Below are 16646 nucleotides of genomic sequence, written 5' to 3'. Positions count from 1 at the left end.
GAGTCTTATCGAGTTTTTCATATTTTTATATCGTTAAATTATGTCACTGCCCTTAATATATATTTTAAACCATAAACTTGGTTATCGAGCCGAGCTCGAGCTTAGTACAAAAATTGATAATGAGCTTAAACCAGCTTAAGTTGTCAATTTTATCTTGAATTGAGCTTGAGCTTAAAAACAGATGTTAGATTGAGTTCGAGTTGAGTATCAAGTTTCGAATTTTGAGTTAAATTCAAGCATTACTGGGATGTGATAGATAATTTGATGGTGGTGTGTGGGAATGAGTATAACAAATTCATTTAGTATGAAATTGAGTCTGGTAGAATCGAGTGGAATTTTTTTTAGATTAATCAAGTTGATGAGTTCTATTTTATCAACCAAATTTAAATTAGAAAATTATCAAATGGAAATTAAATAAATTTATTTCAGTATAATAAAATTTTATTTAACTTGGGACTTGAAAGTATACTTAAAATAAATAAGTAAATATTAAGAGAGTTGAAAGTGTATAATATAATCTCAAACTCACACACTTACATATGTAGTACTATAAAAGTAAACTTGCGGATCGAATTTTGGTCTTGGGATAAGTAAACTTCCTTTCGGTTAAGTAACTTATCGCTTGAGTTCTAAAATAATTATTTAAATTATTTGAGTATTTTAAATTATATTTTTCAAAATCCGCCCTAACTCGAAATATTAATTCAAGTTAATTCAAACACTCAATAAATTATTTAATTTGAAATTTAAAAATTTAATCGATTATTTGTTTGAAAGAGTCCATTAAAAAGTCAGTGAAGAAGCTCTCATTTCATGAGTTGTCTGCACAAGCATGAAAGCAATAAAGGAACTCCATAGCCATGACCATGTTCCAACAGTCCCCTATCTGCAGGTTTCCGACCATCAATACGAGGAGCAATCCGGTCACTGACAAAGAGTGAATTCTGTTCCGTATTAAGCATTACCGGTGATAAATCTCCGACAGGTCTTTCTCCAACACTGGTTCGATCCCTTCTGCCAATATTGCCCGTCGCAGCTCGCCTTTCTACTGCAAGGAAATGACCGAGGGACCGAGATTTGTTGCTGGTGTAAACAGCATCGGTGGTTAGCTTCGGACATAATGAGAACGGCCATGGCCTGGATTTGTAACCATTGTTATGGTTTGTTGAGGATTGTGTAGTTCTTTGCCTTGTTGATGATCTACTTGATAGCTCTAGAAAGCTTGAAAGTCCTATGAGAGTCCCTAAGGGTATGCTTTTGTCATGGAAGAAAGAACCAGTGGACTGAAATCAAATCATTTACAAATATTAGTCCAAAAATTATCTTATGTTACTCGACTCGAGAAAAATCGGTAAAATTGCATTTTGACATCTAAATAATAATAATTTAATCTAAATAAAAGTATACAAAATTCAACTCAAAATTAATTAACTGAATTAAACACTTAATTAAAATTATTAATAAAAAATATATTATATATATATAAGCCCAATCTTGGGCAAAAGGAAAAATATAAAAGTTTAATTAAGATATAAAATATCTAAAATTTAAAAATACAACATCAACACCCTATCACTATTGTTTTACTACTCAATCTAAAATTTTAAGATATTAAAAAATTATAATTTTATTTCCAACTCTTTTAATACAAAATTTCTAATTTTAAACTTCGGGATAATGCTTCTATTTGAGCTAAATAGGTAATATATGCCAAGTTTTTTTAATTGATCAAATATGTCGTTCTTTACAAAATTTACAAAAATAGGTTGATTGTAGGGGTATGTGAAAGCGCGTCCAGTTGAATGAGTTTTTTGCACAGTCGACAGGAAAGCTCCTCCAGCTGGACAAGCTTTCTACTGACATATGAAAGAAAGTGCACCTAAGTGAACGAGTTTTTTAGAAAACGCTTTCAGCTGAATGTGTTTTCCCGACATGTCAGCGGAAAACTCACCCAGTTGGACGTGTTTTCGCACGTTCTCTCTAAAATCAGTCTATTTCCTTAAATCTTGAAAAAAAACTATTTAATCAATTAAAAAAATAGGCATATATCGCACATTTAAGCTACTATTTGACCTACTTTTGAACCACATATGCATACATGAGAGGGAAATGTAAAGATGGTTTCATATAAATGCACGAGGGACCCCCAAAGTGATCCCACTTAGGCATTGATCAATCAGCTAAAGGATCCAATCCAACAGCTTCCTCGCATCTTCCTTTTTGCTGGTTTCTTACCCAATCTAGTGGGAACTAAATGAAAATCTTTATCATAAATGGCTCTTCATTCATATATCCTTTATATATATATGAAAATCAGGTCAAAATCGAAATACTAACCTCAGTATCAAGGTCCGAAGAAGAAGAAAAACAAGAAGTAGGGGAAGAAGCAGTGAGCAAAGTGGTGAAGGAAATGGAACCAGAGAATTCATGGTTCCTCACCAACCCAATCCTTGCATTCAATGGCTCCAGCCCTAATGGCCACCCTTGTTCCTCCTGCATTTACATATATATATATATATATTGTAAAAACAAATGAAAAAAGCATAAAATAAAACACAGACGAATGAAATTAGTATACCCTTTGTGCCATCAGATTTTTCACTTGAAAAATGCAAAAGAGAAAATTAATGGAGGGAGAAAGGTTGGTTCTTTAATGCAGAACCCAAAGAGGAGGTTTTTTTTTTCACATTTGAAACTCAAAATTGAGAGAGAAAAAAGAGAAAGGGACAAATGTTGTAGCATTTTGATCAAGACATGTTCTTACCTATAGAAGGGGACATAAGGGAAAGAGGAATATTTTGTCCCGGGGCGAGTGAAAGGAGAAAACATGGCACTGTAACAAAAGAGGGACCAAGGGCTCAGGTCCCAGGCTCTTGGCTCCATGGCATGGCAGACCCTTTCCTATTTCACCAAAATACCCCTCACTTTTTTCTTAAATATCCCAAAATAATTGAATTGTATTTTGCTCTCTCTACTCAAAAAAATGAGCAAATCAATCCTTTTATTAAAGTTTCATCAATTTCTACTGTTAAAGACTGATATTTATATATCAGAATGATCTAATTATTTTGTTAATCACACTAGTTTTTAATAGTACAAATGGATGAAATTTTTAACAAAAATAACCAATTTACATATTTTTGAGTGGTTCCATAATACAAATCACAATCAAATTAATAACTGGAAATATATCTAAAATCAAATAAGAATAACTATAAATAACCTCACATAACTTGCACTTAATTTATATAAAGTGAGAATCAAATCTCTAATACCAAAATTTTAAGGTTTCATCTTTAACAACAATATTAAAACCTCGTTGTTATTAAAAAATTTAATGAGAATAACATACAATTTAACTGTTAATATAAAAACCTCTATAATCCTTTCACGGTTAAAATTTTATTTAAATTCATTCTTAGGTTTAACCTAAACCTCATTGCACTTTCAAAGGAGATTGAAGTCATTTTTGTAAAACATAGAAGGATGGGGGACAAAAGATACTTTTTTTTTTAATAAAAAAAAGTAAAAAAGCTAAAAAAAATGGTAAAAAAAGAAATAGGTCCGACCCATATTAATTTATAATCATATAGTTTATTTTCAACACGTTTTAATACATAAGATAGCAATATATGTTTTACCGTCTAGAGTTTGCGGGTCGAACTCAAGCTCTCTTTTGAGAGTACAACGTGCATTGTATTTTTTAGATGTATATTTTTTATTAGAATTTTAGTCATCTTTTTAATTTTATGTTTAAAAGTTCATGTATAGTTTTGAGATATTTGTCCTTAAAATTATATATGAATTTCAATTTGGTGCAATTATATACGTAAAATTTTGATTATGGTTCAAATGTATACGTTAGAAGAAATAAATGCATCAATTTATAAACATAACATGATTCTATATCGATAATTGTGTTAATAATATATGAGAATTGAATCAAATCAAAATTGTATGTTAAACCAAAGTTTATGTATAGTTTTGAGATTTGTCCTTTAATGTTAGTTTTATGTTATGACAAACTATTCTAATATTTATGTAATTTGAAAATTATCTTCGATGGAGGTTTTATCTCCGACCCGAACAAGAGTTTTGAGAACCCTCAAACGATGTTAAAATGTTTTAATAAGTTACAACAGTTAAGATATAAATAATTCAAAGTGAAGAATGATATTTATATCATCAACAATATTAATATGATGTTGCTTCGCCGATTGAGTCTTAACTTAATTGGCACGAGTATTGTTGTCAATGCAAAAGAATGTCGGTTTGAGTGCGCTTAAGTGCATTGTTCTCTTATTATGGATTGGGGAGCAGCTATAGGTAGTTTTAGGCATTGTGTAAAAAAAAAAAAAACTCAAGAAATCTAGTCGTACCAAAAAACAACATGCGCGAGCTGTGTTACAATCGCGAGTCCAACATAGAGGTGATCATGGGTTGGGCTACCCGGCCCGACCTGACGGCCCGTCTGAAAAATAGGAGGGTTCGGGTAAAAATATAGGCCCAAAATATGAGTTTGGGCAAAAAAAGAGGCCCGTTTAGAAATGGGCCGGGCCTCGGGTAAAACTTTTTTGGCCCGGGCCTGGCCCGAATTATATATTAAATATATATTTTTTATTTTTAATTAAATGTATATTTAATATGGGCCGGGCCCGGCTTGGACAAATTTTTAAGCCCATATTTCGGGTCGGGCCGGGCCTAGAAAACAGGCCTAAAATTTTGTCTAGACCCGACCCATGATCACCTCTAGTCCACATGGTGCATTAGAATAATAAATTAGTGGCAGTGATGACAAAATTGATCGTTTTAGTTTCTGTTTTAGACCTTTCGTTGTTGACGGGTATTCCATCATCACCAATATTCTATGCCCTGGAGATGTCGGAGTTTTGTATCGGTCGTCCTCATCATCGTTTTTAACGATAACAGTCTTAGAATTCGACATACGAAGTTGAATTTTGCAGTATATATAAGGAATATAAATTTTTTATATATAAAAAAAATTAAACACTACATTTTTGGCGAAATCCTAGGAGGAAGCAAAGAAGTTCATGACCTCTTCCAGAAAAATTCAGTACCACATTGGGGGGTATGCGAGCCGCGTTAGGTTTGAAGTTCGGGATGCAAGTGTCACAACGCAATAACTTAACGGGGGTGGTGGCAGCAACGGTTTTATTTTGATGTCGGTGGACATTCTGTTATATCGCAAAGATGTTAGAGTTTTGTACTTCTCATTGTCGTCATCTTTAAAATACGAAAAAGGGAATATGGTATAATATATTTACACAGTAAGAGTTCTTTTAGGCATGAATTTAATTATTTAATTTTATTTAATTTTTGAACAACAATATTTTTTAATTTTTTAAATTGAATTAAAATTCAATAAAAATATATTTTTACGATTTTTGGTTAATTCAATTCAGTTAAGATTAATTAAGTGAACTAAATGTTTAATCCGAATTATTAATACTAAGTTTTAATATTGGGTAAACTACACCATTAATCAAGGGCACTATCATTACAAACTGTTTTGCATTTTAACGTCCACTGACTCGTCGTTAATCAGGGTTCAACAATGTTGATGTACACTCATTCTAGGTACTTAATTTTAATAAGTTTTCATTTTTTAATCACCATAATTAAATATTGTGTCTACTCCAAAAGCTTATAAAATGGTCATTTAAGTCACTAGGCTACTAAGTGTTTTTTTAAGTCCAGTTAGCGAACTTCAAGCGACGATGGGTACGATGGATCAATATCTGTTAACAAGTAGAAGGACATATCTTAGATCTAAGTTGACCTGACGGTGAATATCGAAGATCAGAAAAGAAAACCATTTGGATTTTGGTTTGTAGATTTGTGACTTTCAAAGTTGTTTCGTGAAAAAAATTAAACTGTAAAAGAGAAAGAGAATGAAAGTTTTCAATTGGTGCAGAAAAAAAAAAGGCCACACAACAACGATTATAATAGCCTAGTGACTTAAATGAAAACATTCAGATAGTTCAATGACTATTTCGTAACTTTTTGAAGTTTAATGACTTTGAGTGTAATTTACCCAAAAAAAGCAAGTTTGGCAGTTAAATTAGTTAGAAGAACGATCCAAAAGTAGAAAACTAATAAAAAGGAGAAACTTTTAATTAAGAACCAGACAGTCGTAAAAACTAAAACAAACTTCCCCCGACATTGCTGCCTTAAATTCTTTGAATCTCTTCTTTTTATTTCCTTCATTTTCTTTCCTTCATTTCTTTTCTTTTTTCTCTTATTTTCCTTCTAACCAAACATGCAATCACAAAAAGTTCCTTTTTCCCTGTTATTGAATTCATAGAACCATGGCTGATGATGAAAAACAAATGCTTGTTTTGTTTATTATATGATTCTCTTATCAAAAGGTATATTTTAGTTTCATGAAATGATTATTTCTGTTTCTGTTTCTGTTTCTTTTTCCCTTGCTAATGTTTTTTGTTTGGCTGGCTGGAAAAGTTGGGTACTGGAAAACCCAGATTTTTCTCTTTGGTAAAACTGCAAATTTAGTCCCCTTCATATACAAATAATTTAATGTAACACTCTTTTGCCTCTTTGTTAAATGGAAATCTTTCATTTTTGGCCTTCCTCAAAACATTTCGATTTAAGCCATTTTAATATAAAATTTCAGAAAATTTGGGTACTGACTCGACAACGGCATAGCGCCGCTTTAGTTAAATGGTAAAATTTTGATTTTAGTCCCTTCCAAATACAATAATTTAATGTAACCCTTTTCTTGCCTCATTGTTAGATGAAAAGTGGCCTTTCTCAAAAGTTGGAAATTTCGATTTAAACCATTTTAATACAAAATTTGTAGATTTGGTTGGCCAGAAAATTTGGGTACCCGAAAACCAATAATTTTCTCCTTTGATTAAATGATAAAATTGCAATTTCGGTCCCTTTTAAATATAATAATTTAATGTAACCTTTTTTTGCCTCCTTGTTAAGTGAAAATTATTCTCCAAAAATGAGATTTTCAATTTAAGCCATTTTAATACAAAATTTTTAGCTCTTGTTGGCTAGAAAAATGGGGTACCGAAAAACCTAGAATTTTCTCCTTCCCGCATAGCATGCCCTTTGGTTAACAACTTTAGTCCCTTCCAAATATTATAATTCAATGTAATCCCTTTTAATCTCTTCATTAAATGGAAATTTTACTTTTTTGGTCCTTGTTAAAGTTAAAAGTTCAATTCAAGTCATTTTGATACAAAGCTTTTAGCTTCAACCCACTTTTTTTTTTTTTTTTAATTTTATCTCGGGTCATCACACAATTCCTGAATTCACCCCTGCTTGCAGAATAACTCGTCCTCGATGGATTGAAAAGATCAGGAACGTCAAAAAGCTCGTAAAATCGTTGCCAAAGAAGTCAAGTAAAAAGCAAACAAATCAGCAAGCAATGGGGAAGAACTTGCGAACCAACAGCTCAAACATGTCGATACCACAAAGTCATAATCCTAGATGCATGTGGGGCATTTTTCATGTGCTTAAATACCATCATTGGAATCGACGCTTCATTAAGAAACGGATTTTGAACAAGAAACAAGGCACCGGTAAGCTTTAGGCGAGTCGGTTTTGATCAAAACCCGAAAATTATCCGACAAATCGTATATGCTAACTAGGTTTTATGGTTCATTCATACATAGGGGATGAAAATGCAAAAGATGAAGCAGTAGAAGGCTCAAATGGAAATGTTGAGGATACGTCAAAACACAAGAAAGGTGAAGCAGCGAACGCTAAGGTGAGTTAACGAAGTTAGGAGGCTAAATTTAAATTTTAAATTTAAGGGATCGAATTACAATTTTATCATTGTATTAACTTATTGTTTTAGAAATTTAAAAGGGTTTAAACTGAAATTTAATCATATTAAGGAGGTTAAAGTGTAATTTTACTATTGTATAAACTTATAATTTCATAAAATTTAGAGGGACTAAAATGAATTTTTACCATTTTTGAGGATTTTGCTTAAGGGCCGAGATAAAATTTTAAAATTTTGAGGGGTCAAAGCTAAAAATTTATTCTAAAAGGGCTTAGATTATATTTGAATGATTAAAAGACTTAAAGTGAATAACTAATGCTTTAGAGGGACTACCAATGATATTTTTTCATTTGACCAAGTGGCCAAGGCCCTTGCTTTCTCCTTTGGCTTCGTCTCTTATCAAAGACTATCAGTTAAGTGGATTTAATTAAAATTTTCATTAAGCCTCCTAAAATTTTTGAAAATTTTAATTAAGACTTGTAAATTTTAGAAATTCTTATTAAGCCCTTCAAATTTTAAAAAAAAAATAATTAAACCCTTAAAGTTTTTGAAAATTTTAATTAGATCCCTAAAGCTTAATTGGAAACTTGCAGGTTGAAGGAAAGAAGAAACAAACCAGCACAGGATCTAAAACATCAGTGAAATCACGATTAAAAGCACTTATAACCGAAGAAGTAGCGAAAAGGAAAGGCCGAGGCAAGCATCAACGATGTTCGACGTACCCTATACAAACTAAATCTGATACGGACCAACATGTCGATGCTCATATCGATGATCTTCTCCCCGAAACAGAACAAGGTAGTCCCCGAACATCCGACAAGAACAAAGGTATATGTTACGAAAGCGGTTCCGAGGATCAAACCGTGTCGAAATCCACAGAAGAACATGTTACGAGTGACGAAAACGACGAAGAACATGGTGTCGGGAAAGGTTGGGTCGAAGAACAAAACATGAAGAAGTTGCTCGAAAGTGCGGTTTTATCGCCCGAAGAACTCGAAGCGAAGAAGAAAGCATTGGAAGAACATGGCAAAGATATTGGTCCAGGGTATGAATCTAAGTATTTAATGGATGCTTTAGATATAATTAAAATGAACCAAGGGTTTTTATTGACAGTATTACAAGATCCTGATTCACCTTTGGCTCACCATTTTCATAAACATTTAGCAATTAGTGCTAAAATGGGGATGCCACAAATGGAGGGATTGGGTTCGAGTGGTTCAACTGGGTCGAAACAGTGTGGGGAAAGTTCGAACCGTGATGGAACCGGTGAAGATATAGGTAGGAAATCAATGCCACTGATAGCTGCTGATCATAGAGCTGAAGGGATACATAATTTGAACCAAACAAAGGGTGAAATGGCTGATATGGGTTCGAGTTCGGCGATGAACCGATCCGAAATGGTGAAGAAGAGGTTTAAAAGCCTTAGAGAAAATATAAAACATGTAATACAAGAGAGAAAAAAAGAGAGGCGTAGGATAGCAATGGATGCTGTTCTTCATAAAATCCCACATCAAAAAGGGTTTTCAAAGGACTTGACAAAGGACATTGTTGATCATTTCAAGGAGCCGTCACGGTTACGAAAGGTTTTCTCTTCGTCTTTGGCTCGACGGGGAAGTATGCGGCTTGAAAGACGGACATCTTTTAACGAGGCTATCGACAAGTACACGCAGCTTTATGAATCTAGCTTTAATAAAGAAGGTAGAGAGGAAAGCATGTCGAAAAGGGATGAAAAACGAGATGAACCGATCGATTCGAGTGGTAGGACTATGAAAAAGCACATGAGAAGGTTCCTTTCATCACCCGAATTATATTCTTCAGCTTATCTCTATGAAGCATTGGCTTCCGAGGTCCCAACTAAAGTTTCGGAGTCTTTGGGGTATAGCTCGGAAGTAGAAACACTCGGAAAAGCTGAGTACAAAGATAGTTCGATAGGTGTTAGGGAAGGATTTCCAATATCTTCAAAGCCGATATCTCAAGCGGAAAAAGCCGGTGATGAACTGGAGAACTCGATGATCGTAAAGGATGATGTTACACAAATCGAACCGGACAGTAAACCCGTAATCATGACTATTACAGAGCTGGAAGAACCAGTAGAAAGTTCCAAATTACAAGGTATATTATCATGTCCTATTGAACATTACTCAGTCGGATTACATTTTGCTTTCTTTATTCAAAAAATGGGTAAATTAGTTTATTTACGTTAAACCAAAGAGCAAATTAGTTCTTCTGTTAAAAATTTCATCCAATTTTATTATTCACAACCAGTCCTTGTACGTCAACATGATGTACACGTAACATGTCATGTTTCACTGCCTGGTTATTCTGTTAGCCACGCCAATTTTTAACTGTACAGATTGATGAAATTTTTAACATAAAAAACTAATATGCTCTTTGAACTAAAGTAGAGGGACTAATTTACCTATTTTTTTAATTGAGTGGATAAAATGAAATTTAACTTTTAATACAGAAGCCTCTATGATACTTTTATTTCAAAATTATACATTTCCCTTATGAATTGTGAATGGTTGATGGTTAGAACCGGATATCGAGCTGAAGCAAAGCTTTGATCTTCCCAAAGACGAAGTCGAGTTTACACTGGACTTGCAACCCGAAATCAAGGATATTACCCCTACGGTTGCCGATGTAGGCATATACAAGTTCAAGAAATTCGAACCTTTAAAGGAGTTAGACATACATAACAAACACGAATTCACATACGTGAAAGATGTGCTTGAATTATCTGGATTCAGCGGAACCGAAGCGCTCGGCGCATGGCATGCGGACCAGCAACCATTAGATCCCATGATGTACGAGGAAGTTAAAGGCTGCATTATATGTGACCCCAATTGTTCCATGGAAGACGAAGAAGTCAGTTATTGTAATCACCCACTATTGTTCGATTTAACCAACGAGGTCCTCATCGATGTTTATGAACGATCGTATAACTATTACCCTCGAGTTTTGTCTCAATTATGTCACATTCATCCGATGCCTATGGGACAACATGTGCTTGAGAAAGTGTGGGAGACGATAAGTTGGTATTTGAGCTTCAAAACTGGGTACGATAAACCGTTGGATTATGTCGCGAGTAGGGATCTAATGAGGAATGATGGGTGGATGAGTTTGCAATTTGAACATGAATGTTTAGGTCTTGAGGTTGAAGAGCAAATTTTCAATGATCTTTTGGAGGAAATTTGTTCATCAACATGATGGCCTCAAGTGTTAAAAGAAATTTTGTAAACTTGATTTGATTGTGTAATTAATACTTGTTTTAATATAGGTTAAAGTATCGGGAAGGTCCCTGTATCATAAGGACTGGATCAAATTAGTCCCACTATTATCAAATGAATCAATTCAGTCCTTATATTAATGAATCAAATTGATCAATTTAGTCCCTATATTAAATTAAAAATTCTTATCATTTTAAAAAGATCAAAATGCAATTTCACCATTTATTAATTTATATCTTTGGATTTTAGAGGGCTAAAAACAAAATTTTTCATTTTAGTGCCTTGGTATTGAATATTTGATTATTTGAGCTTGGTTTTGTATGCAATATATAAACTAAAAATGATATTATATCAATAATTGTGTTAATAATTTGTGAGATTCGAATCAAATAAAAACCTCATGTATAAAATTACACATTAGACTAAAGTTCATGTATAGTTTTGAGTTTCATCCCATTATAAATTTAATAGATTCATTTGGCTTGCAAATTTAAAATCGAAAACCAAGCAACTAAACTGTTGAAACCGATTTATTTATGCTAAAATCTAATTGTTCCGATTTCATTCATTTCGATCTAATCAGTTTAACTAATTTTGAAAAGGAACATATAATGAGAACCATCGATGGTGGTTTGAAAGTTCTAGCAACATGATTGCATTTTGGGAAAAGGAAAAAAAAAAGAAGTTTTGAAGAAAAGACAGAGCAGAAGAGAAGCCTCGACCATCCATTTTGCCAAAAATAAAGTACTTTTACTAAAGGTGCATAAGAGAATCAAGAATATAATCTACATTAGCATCTAAACTTATTTAAGTAAAAACTTTTTTAGTTTATTTTTAATATAAAATTTATTCGTTGTCACTTTGCTTTCTGCTTTTTATGAGATCAGTGGTGATGCTAACACTTCATTTTTATTTCCTTTGAAAATTATGATGGCTATTTTGGTTTCTATGTCCTTGCAGGGACGAAATTGGAAAACTGTTTTAAGGGGGCAAAAATGAATATAACATTATGAAAAGATAAAAGTGCAATTTTACCATTATATTAATTTATGATTTTATAAAAATTGAAGTTTAGGGGACCCGAAGTCAATGCTAATCCCCTGTCTTGGCTTCTAATTTTTGGCTAAACTTATGTTTTCTTATATTGACAACAATACTCAAACCAACTAAAATAAAGACTTATTCAGCCTCATTCAGCGATAGATGTACCTTTGTGTTTCATTTCGTCTTCACCTTACCTCCCCCACTACATTCCACTTACGTTCAAAGGATAAGTTTTTCTTCTTCCACTCGCAATCAAGGCGAGTGGAAATCACTGCCAAATCAAGACACGTGGACGGTTGACATTAAAGATCCCTCGTCTCTCCTGGCCTATAAATTCAAAGGCCATTTTTCCTTCACAACATATCCTATTTACAACAAGAAAATCTTTCCAGTTTCTATTTTCTCACAACAAAACTGAAAATGTCTTGCTGTTCAGGAAAATGTGGCTGCGGCGCTGATTGCCATTGTGGCAGTGGCTGTAACGGGTAATAATCAATTTCTCTCTTTAAAGTAGAAGGGTTAAAATATGCCATCAGTCCCTGTACTTTTTATAAATTTGAAATTCAGTCTCTATACTTTTATTTTTAGCAATATTTCTTATACTTTTTAGATTTCAAAATTCAAGTTCAACTGTTTAACATTGTTAAAATTATGTAACTAAGAAAATGACATTGTAATCAAATTGAATTTAGCAAAATAAATTCCATAGTGTTAATAATTGGACATAAATTTTAAAATCTCAAAGGTAGAGGATTAAATTCCTAAAAATAAAAGCACAGGGACTAAATTTTAAATTTGTGAAGAGTATAGGAACCTATGGCATATTTTAACCAAGTTTAAACCACTGAGTTCAGAAATTTTTGTTTTCCTTTAAAAGGGTCTATTTTAAAGTTTATCTTTTGCCATTGATGATATTGCAGATGCGGTATGTTCCCTGACATAATAGAGAAGACTACAACTGAGACTATTGTTCTTGGTGTGACAACTCAGAAAATGTAAGTATCACATAGAGATAAAAAAATGGTTAAAGTACCTGGGAGGTCCCTATATTATAGGGATTGGATTAAATTAATCCCTCTATTATAAAATAGATCAATCTAGTAAGTCTAAATGTAATAGAGTTAAGATTTACTATATCAAAAATATGGTGAAAATATTTTTTCAATTGTAGTTCAATTCTAAATAAAAGATTTCATTTAAAAATATTAATTTTGTTAAACAATAAATGATATTTTTAAACAATAAATTTAACTATATTCTAATTTGAAATTATTTGATTCTTTTTAATAGTACATGAACTAAATTGATTGATCATTTAATAGTAGAGAGACTAATTTGATCAGGTCCGTATAATATAAAGACCTCTAAAATACATTGACAGATAAAAACAGGGTAAAGTTATTATTATTATTTTTTATTACAAAGATTTTGATTTGTGTTTTTGAATGCATGCAGGCACTTTGAGGGATCTGAGATGGGAGTTGGGGTTGAGGGTGGATGCCCGTGTGGAGACAACTGCAAATGCGACCCTTGCACTTGCGGGAAGTGAACAACAAAGAGAAGCAGAGTGGCCTTTGTCATTTTAACTAAATAAATTCTATTACTTTAGTATGTATCAGCAAATCTTCATGAGGATTTGGTTCTTAATTATGTGTAATGTGGCTTTTCTGCTATGTCAGAATGTATTATGATATTTAAGAAAGTTTGTTTTCAATTGAAAGAATGGCAGTTCCTTTCTCTTTGACTAAAGATGTTTGGAACAAGTATTGCACCATTGCACTTTTAAGGGAAAAATTTAAGTTCAAACATTCACAAAATCTTAAAGGATTAATCTTTATAAAGTATAAAACGAATATAAAAGATATCTTCATTTAAAAGCATTGAGTGTAATGAGAAAGCACATTGTACTTTTAAAAGAAGAATTCAGGTTCAAACAATCACGAACCTCAAAAAGATTAATTTTTATGGATCATAAAATGGACATGAAAGATATTTCCATTTAAAAATTGTATGATGCAATGATAAAACACATTGCATTTTCAAAGGAAGAATTTAAGTTCGAACAGTTACAAACTCTAAAAATTTAATCTTTTTGAACTATAAACCGGATATCAATGATATCTTGAGATTTTTATGCAGGATTGTAAGATCCCACCCTCACAAAACTTCTATTTGAATGAGTGATTGGTGGGGCGTTGAGGTGTGTGGTTTTTGGATGGAAATCAAAACCTAAGGAAAGAAGACCTTTTGCTTTTTGATTTAATGGTGGAAGTGAAAATAATGAAAGGATGGTCCATATTACCAACCTATAATGCCTTCATTTATGTGCATTGAAAAGGACATAAAACAGTATATTGTGATGGGTTGAAATGGTCCTAACATTGTGTAAAAACAGGGTAATGCTAAGAGCACATAGGAAAGGTACATTTTACTACAGTTCTGTAGTGACAGACTCAAGAATAATGCAAATTGCTTTGGCCCCATTATCTCACAACTTGAAGTACATTATATTGCAATAAGAGAGGGCATTAATATTTCTAAAAAGATGAAGTCCTTAATCAAGAACTATAGGTGAAGGGTTGCTTTCCTATTGAAGATTGCTTTTCATGCAACAAAGATGGAGGCTTAAACTATAATGTTATGATGATGCATTTTCCTACCACTTTGATCAAAACACGAGACATTTTCAAAGTTGAACAATGCTGTAAATCACACAGCATTCATGAATTGAGAGCAGGGGTCTAATAGACATAACATTAACATTGCTGATTCAAACTAGAAAGCAGACGGGCATCGAAAATGTACAAATATAGGAGGTGGGAATTTGATTTGGTACCAGTTCAAGGACAGTTTCATCGTCCCAACAGCGCAACACGATCCTTTTGTATTGCCTGTGTCAGGTTGATGTCAAAGAGTTCACAACGTATAGGCATCTCCATCTCATAGAAGGGGTTCTTCAAGACATAATCCGTGTAGAGCTCATAGATGACTTTCAAGAGAGCCTCCATGTGCTGTGTTCCAGTTTCGCAGACCACAAAGAACTTCGTCCCTGTATTTTATAAAAATATAAATATTTACCAAATCAACATATGCAAGAGTACCTAAAATTTTTTTACATCCTATGTTTGCCAAAAAAAAGATCAAGTCAAATGCAAGAACAAGAGATTTATTCATCATAAATTGCCACTAAACCACCAAAGAGAAACAAGTGATCAAGTCTTCAAATATGCCAATTTTCCGAAAATACAATCTCTAAATATTAAAGTTCAATCCAACATCTTTTGATATAGATGTCTTTCTTTAGTTTTCTCTAGAGCATGCTTATCATTTTATTCTTTATCCTTTTAACACATATATATTTGATACAATGCCTTCTTTTACCTATAAATCCCCCCAAACCCTTAAACTAAAGGAAAATACGAGCTTAAGCGTGCTCAAATCTATATGCTCTTGATTGTTGCAATAACAACAATACCAACTGATCTAAAGCTTAATTGGCCTTTCTAACAAGATGGGTTCCTTTTTTCCAAAGCGCTTGAAATCATAACCTAATACCTATGTTCGAAAATGCTTAGGACGTGGGTACTTTAAGAAAAATAAATAGTCTGAGCAACAAAGATTAATGCCACAATCAGTGAATGAATTTCTTTCCATTCTAATATCCTATCATCGAGTTGAAGAATAAACAATTACTCGAAAGGCATTAACTTTCAGAGTATTTAATTGGCAACATTTCTAGTACACTATGGTCTTGAGCAAATTTCACAGATTTGCATTATCTTAATATGAATTCCTAATTCCATGTTTTAGAAAAAAAAAAAAAAAGGGGGGCGAATTTCATTTCTAAGCATTCAAACAATGGCTGCACGAATTTCTACAACTTACCAACTTAGTGAGAAAATCAGATCTATAAATCAGTTTTTTCCTTTCTTCTTTCGCACTTCAAAGTTTCGCAGTAATTAAATTAAAACAAGATGATACTAATTGATATTTCGGGAAATATAATTTACCAGTAAGGGATTGAAAACAATGGAGATCAAATGTATCAGCTTCAAGTAGCTCAATTCCCGAACAACCATTGATAGGCGATAGTTGCTGTGAGATCGCGTGCATCGAATGCCATAAACTAGCTACTCTCAAGCTATCATTCGTATCCATGCGTCCCTTTGATCCATAATCCTTAAAAAGAAAACAAAAGAAAATGAGTAAATATTCTCGAGAAACAAACAGGAAGTATCTCAACTTAGTGATACCTTATAGAAGATTAAACCCCCCGATTTATTGATTATATAGAGACTGTAAATCGCAGCCATTGTAAAAGGAAAATCAAATTCAAAACCCTAAAACTTGTTAATTGGAAATTAAATAGTAGCTATTTTCTGTTTTTGATCTGGGAATTGCAAATGCAAGGTCGTTTTCTGTTTTTTAATTTCGAAATTTGTTGACGTTTTTGCCCTCTCTTCACAAAGCAATTTACTCTTAAGTATAAAATTACATCAAGGCTTGGCTCTGATGGCGCCACGTACGAGAAAAAGGGCGTTTTCGTAAATTAAAGAAAATCCGGTGGAGATTATAAATTTGAAAATTTTTGGTGG

General features: G+C 32.8%; 4 protein-coding genes across 4 annotated transcripts; 2 read left to right on the top strand and 2 right to left on the bottom strand.

Moving 5' to 3' along the window:
• Positions 1–709: 709 nt before the first annotated feature.
• LOC105761829 (uncharacterized protein At3g17950) lies at positions 710–2724 on the bottom strand. The gene is made up of 3 exons (XM_012579770.2): positions 2579–2724; positions 2338–2493; positions 710–1283 (listed from the first exon to the last, which is right to left on the bottom strand). The coding sequence occupies exons 1-3, from the start codon at positions 2588–2590 to the stop codon at positions 807–809; spliced, it is 645 nt and encodes a 214-aa protein (XP_012435224.1). The 5' UTR covers positions 2591–2724; the 3' UTR covers positions 710–806.
• A 4693-nt stretch (positions 2725–7417) lies between these two features.
• LOC105761825 (uncharacterized) lies at positions 7418–11073 on the top strand. The gene is made up of 4 exons (XM_012579765.2): positions 7418–7571; positions 7665–7759; positions 8371–9889; positions 10314–11073. Exons 1-4 carry the CDS (start codon positions 7418–7420, stop codon positions 10985–10987), a joined length of 2442 nt encoding a protein of 813 aa, XP_012435219.2. The 3' UTR covers positions 10988–11073.
• A 1298-nt stretch (positions 11074–12371) lies between these two features.
• LOC105761832 (metallothionein-like protein type 2) lies at positions 12372–13800 on the top strand. The gene is made up of 3 exons (XM_012579772.2): positions 12372–12536; positions 12972–13046; positions 13507–13800. The coding sequence occupies exons 1-3, from the start codon at positions 12472–12474 to the stop codon at positions 13598–13600; spliced, it is 234 nt and encodes a 77-aa protein (XP_012435226.1). The 5' UTR covers positions 12372–12471; the 3' UTR covers positions 13601–13800.
• A 934-nt stretch (positions 13801–14734) lies between these two features.
• Positions 14735–16471, bottom strand: LOC105761830 (uncharacterized). The gene is made up of 3 exons (XM_012579771.2): positions 16305–16471; positions 16062–16230; positions 14735–15100 (listed from the first exon to the last, which is right to left on the bottom strand). Exons 1-3 carry the CDS (start codon positions 16362–16364, stop codon positions 14904–14906), a joined length of 426 nt encoding a protein of 141 aa, XP_012435225.1. The 5' UTR covers positions 16365–16471; the 3' UTR covers positions 14735–14903.
• Positions 16472–16646: the final 175 nt, after the last annotated feature.

Source organism: Gossypium raimondii, chromosome 11 (genome assembly GCF_025698545.1).
Source record: "Gossypium raimondii isolate GPD5lz chromosome 11, ASM2569854v1, whole genome shotgun sequence".
Taxonomy (NCBI): Eukaryota; Viridiplantae; Streptophyta; class Magnoliopsida; order Malvales; family Malvaceae; genus Gossypium; species Gossypium raimondii.
Note: the sequence above shows the minus strand (reverse complement) of the source record. Positions and strands in the feature narration are given on the sequence as shown.

What these genes read in the sequence shown, in the direction of transcription:
- LOC105761829 (XM_012579770.2), bottom strand. An exon ending in CTTCGGACCTTGATACTGAG is followed by an intron (nt 1,284 to 2,337) that starts GTTAGTATTTCG and finishes ATTTGATTTCAG; the next exon opens with TCCACTGGTTCTTTCTTCCA.
- LOC105761832 (XM_012579772.2), top strand. Translation starts at nt 12,472, where the DNA reads ATGTCTTGCTGTTCAGGAAAATGTGGCTGCGGCGCTGATTGCCATTGT. An exon ending in TGTGGCAGTGGCTGTAACGG is followed by an intron (nt 12,537 to 12,971) that starts GTAATAATCAAT and finishes ATGATATTGCAG; the next exon opens with ATGCGGTATGTTCCCTGACA. An exon ending in GGTGTGACAACTCAGAAAAT is followed by an intron (nt 13,047 to 13,506) that starts GTAAGTATCACA and finishes GAATGCATGCAG; the next exon opens with GCACTTTGAGGGATCTGAGA.
- LOC105761825 (XM_012579765.2), top strand. Translation starts at nt 7,418, where the DNA reads ATGGGGAAGAACTTGCGAACCAACAGCTCAAACATGTCGATACCACAA. An exon ending in GAACAAGAAACAAGGCACCG is followed by an intron (nt 7,572 to 7,664) that starts GTAAGCTTTAGG and finishes ATTCATACATAG; the next exon opens with GGGATGAAAATGCAAAAGAT. An exon ending in AGAAAGTTCCAAATTACAAG is followed by an intron (nt 9,890 to 10,313) that starts GTATATTATCAT and finishes GTTGATGGTTAG; the next exon opens with AACCGGATATCGAGCTGAAG.
- LOC105761830 (XM_012579771.2), bottom strand. Translation starts at nt 16,364, where the DNA reads ATGGCTGCGATTTACAGTCTCTATATAATCAATAAATCGGGGGGTTTA. An exon ending in GGGGTTTAATCTTCTATAAG is followed by an intron (nt 16,231 to 16,304) that starts GTATCACTAAGT and finishes TTTCTTTTTAAG; the next exon opens with GATTATGGATCAAAGGGACG. An exon ending in TTGTTTTCAATCCCTTACTG is followed by an intron (nt 15,101 to 16,061) that starts GTAAATTATATT and finishes TATAAAATACAG; the next exon opens with GGACGAAGTTCTTTGTGGTC.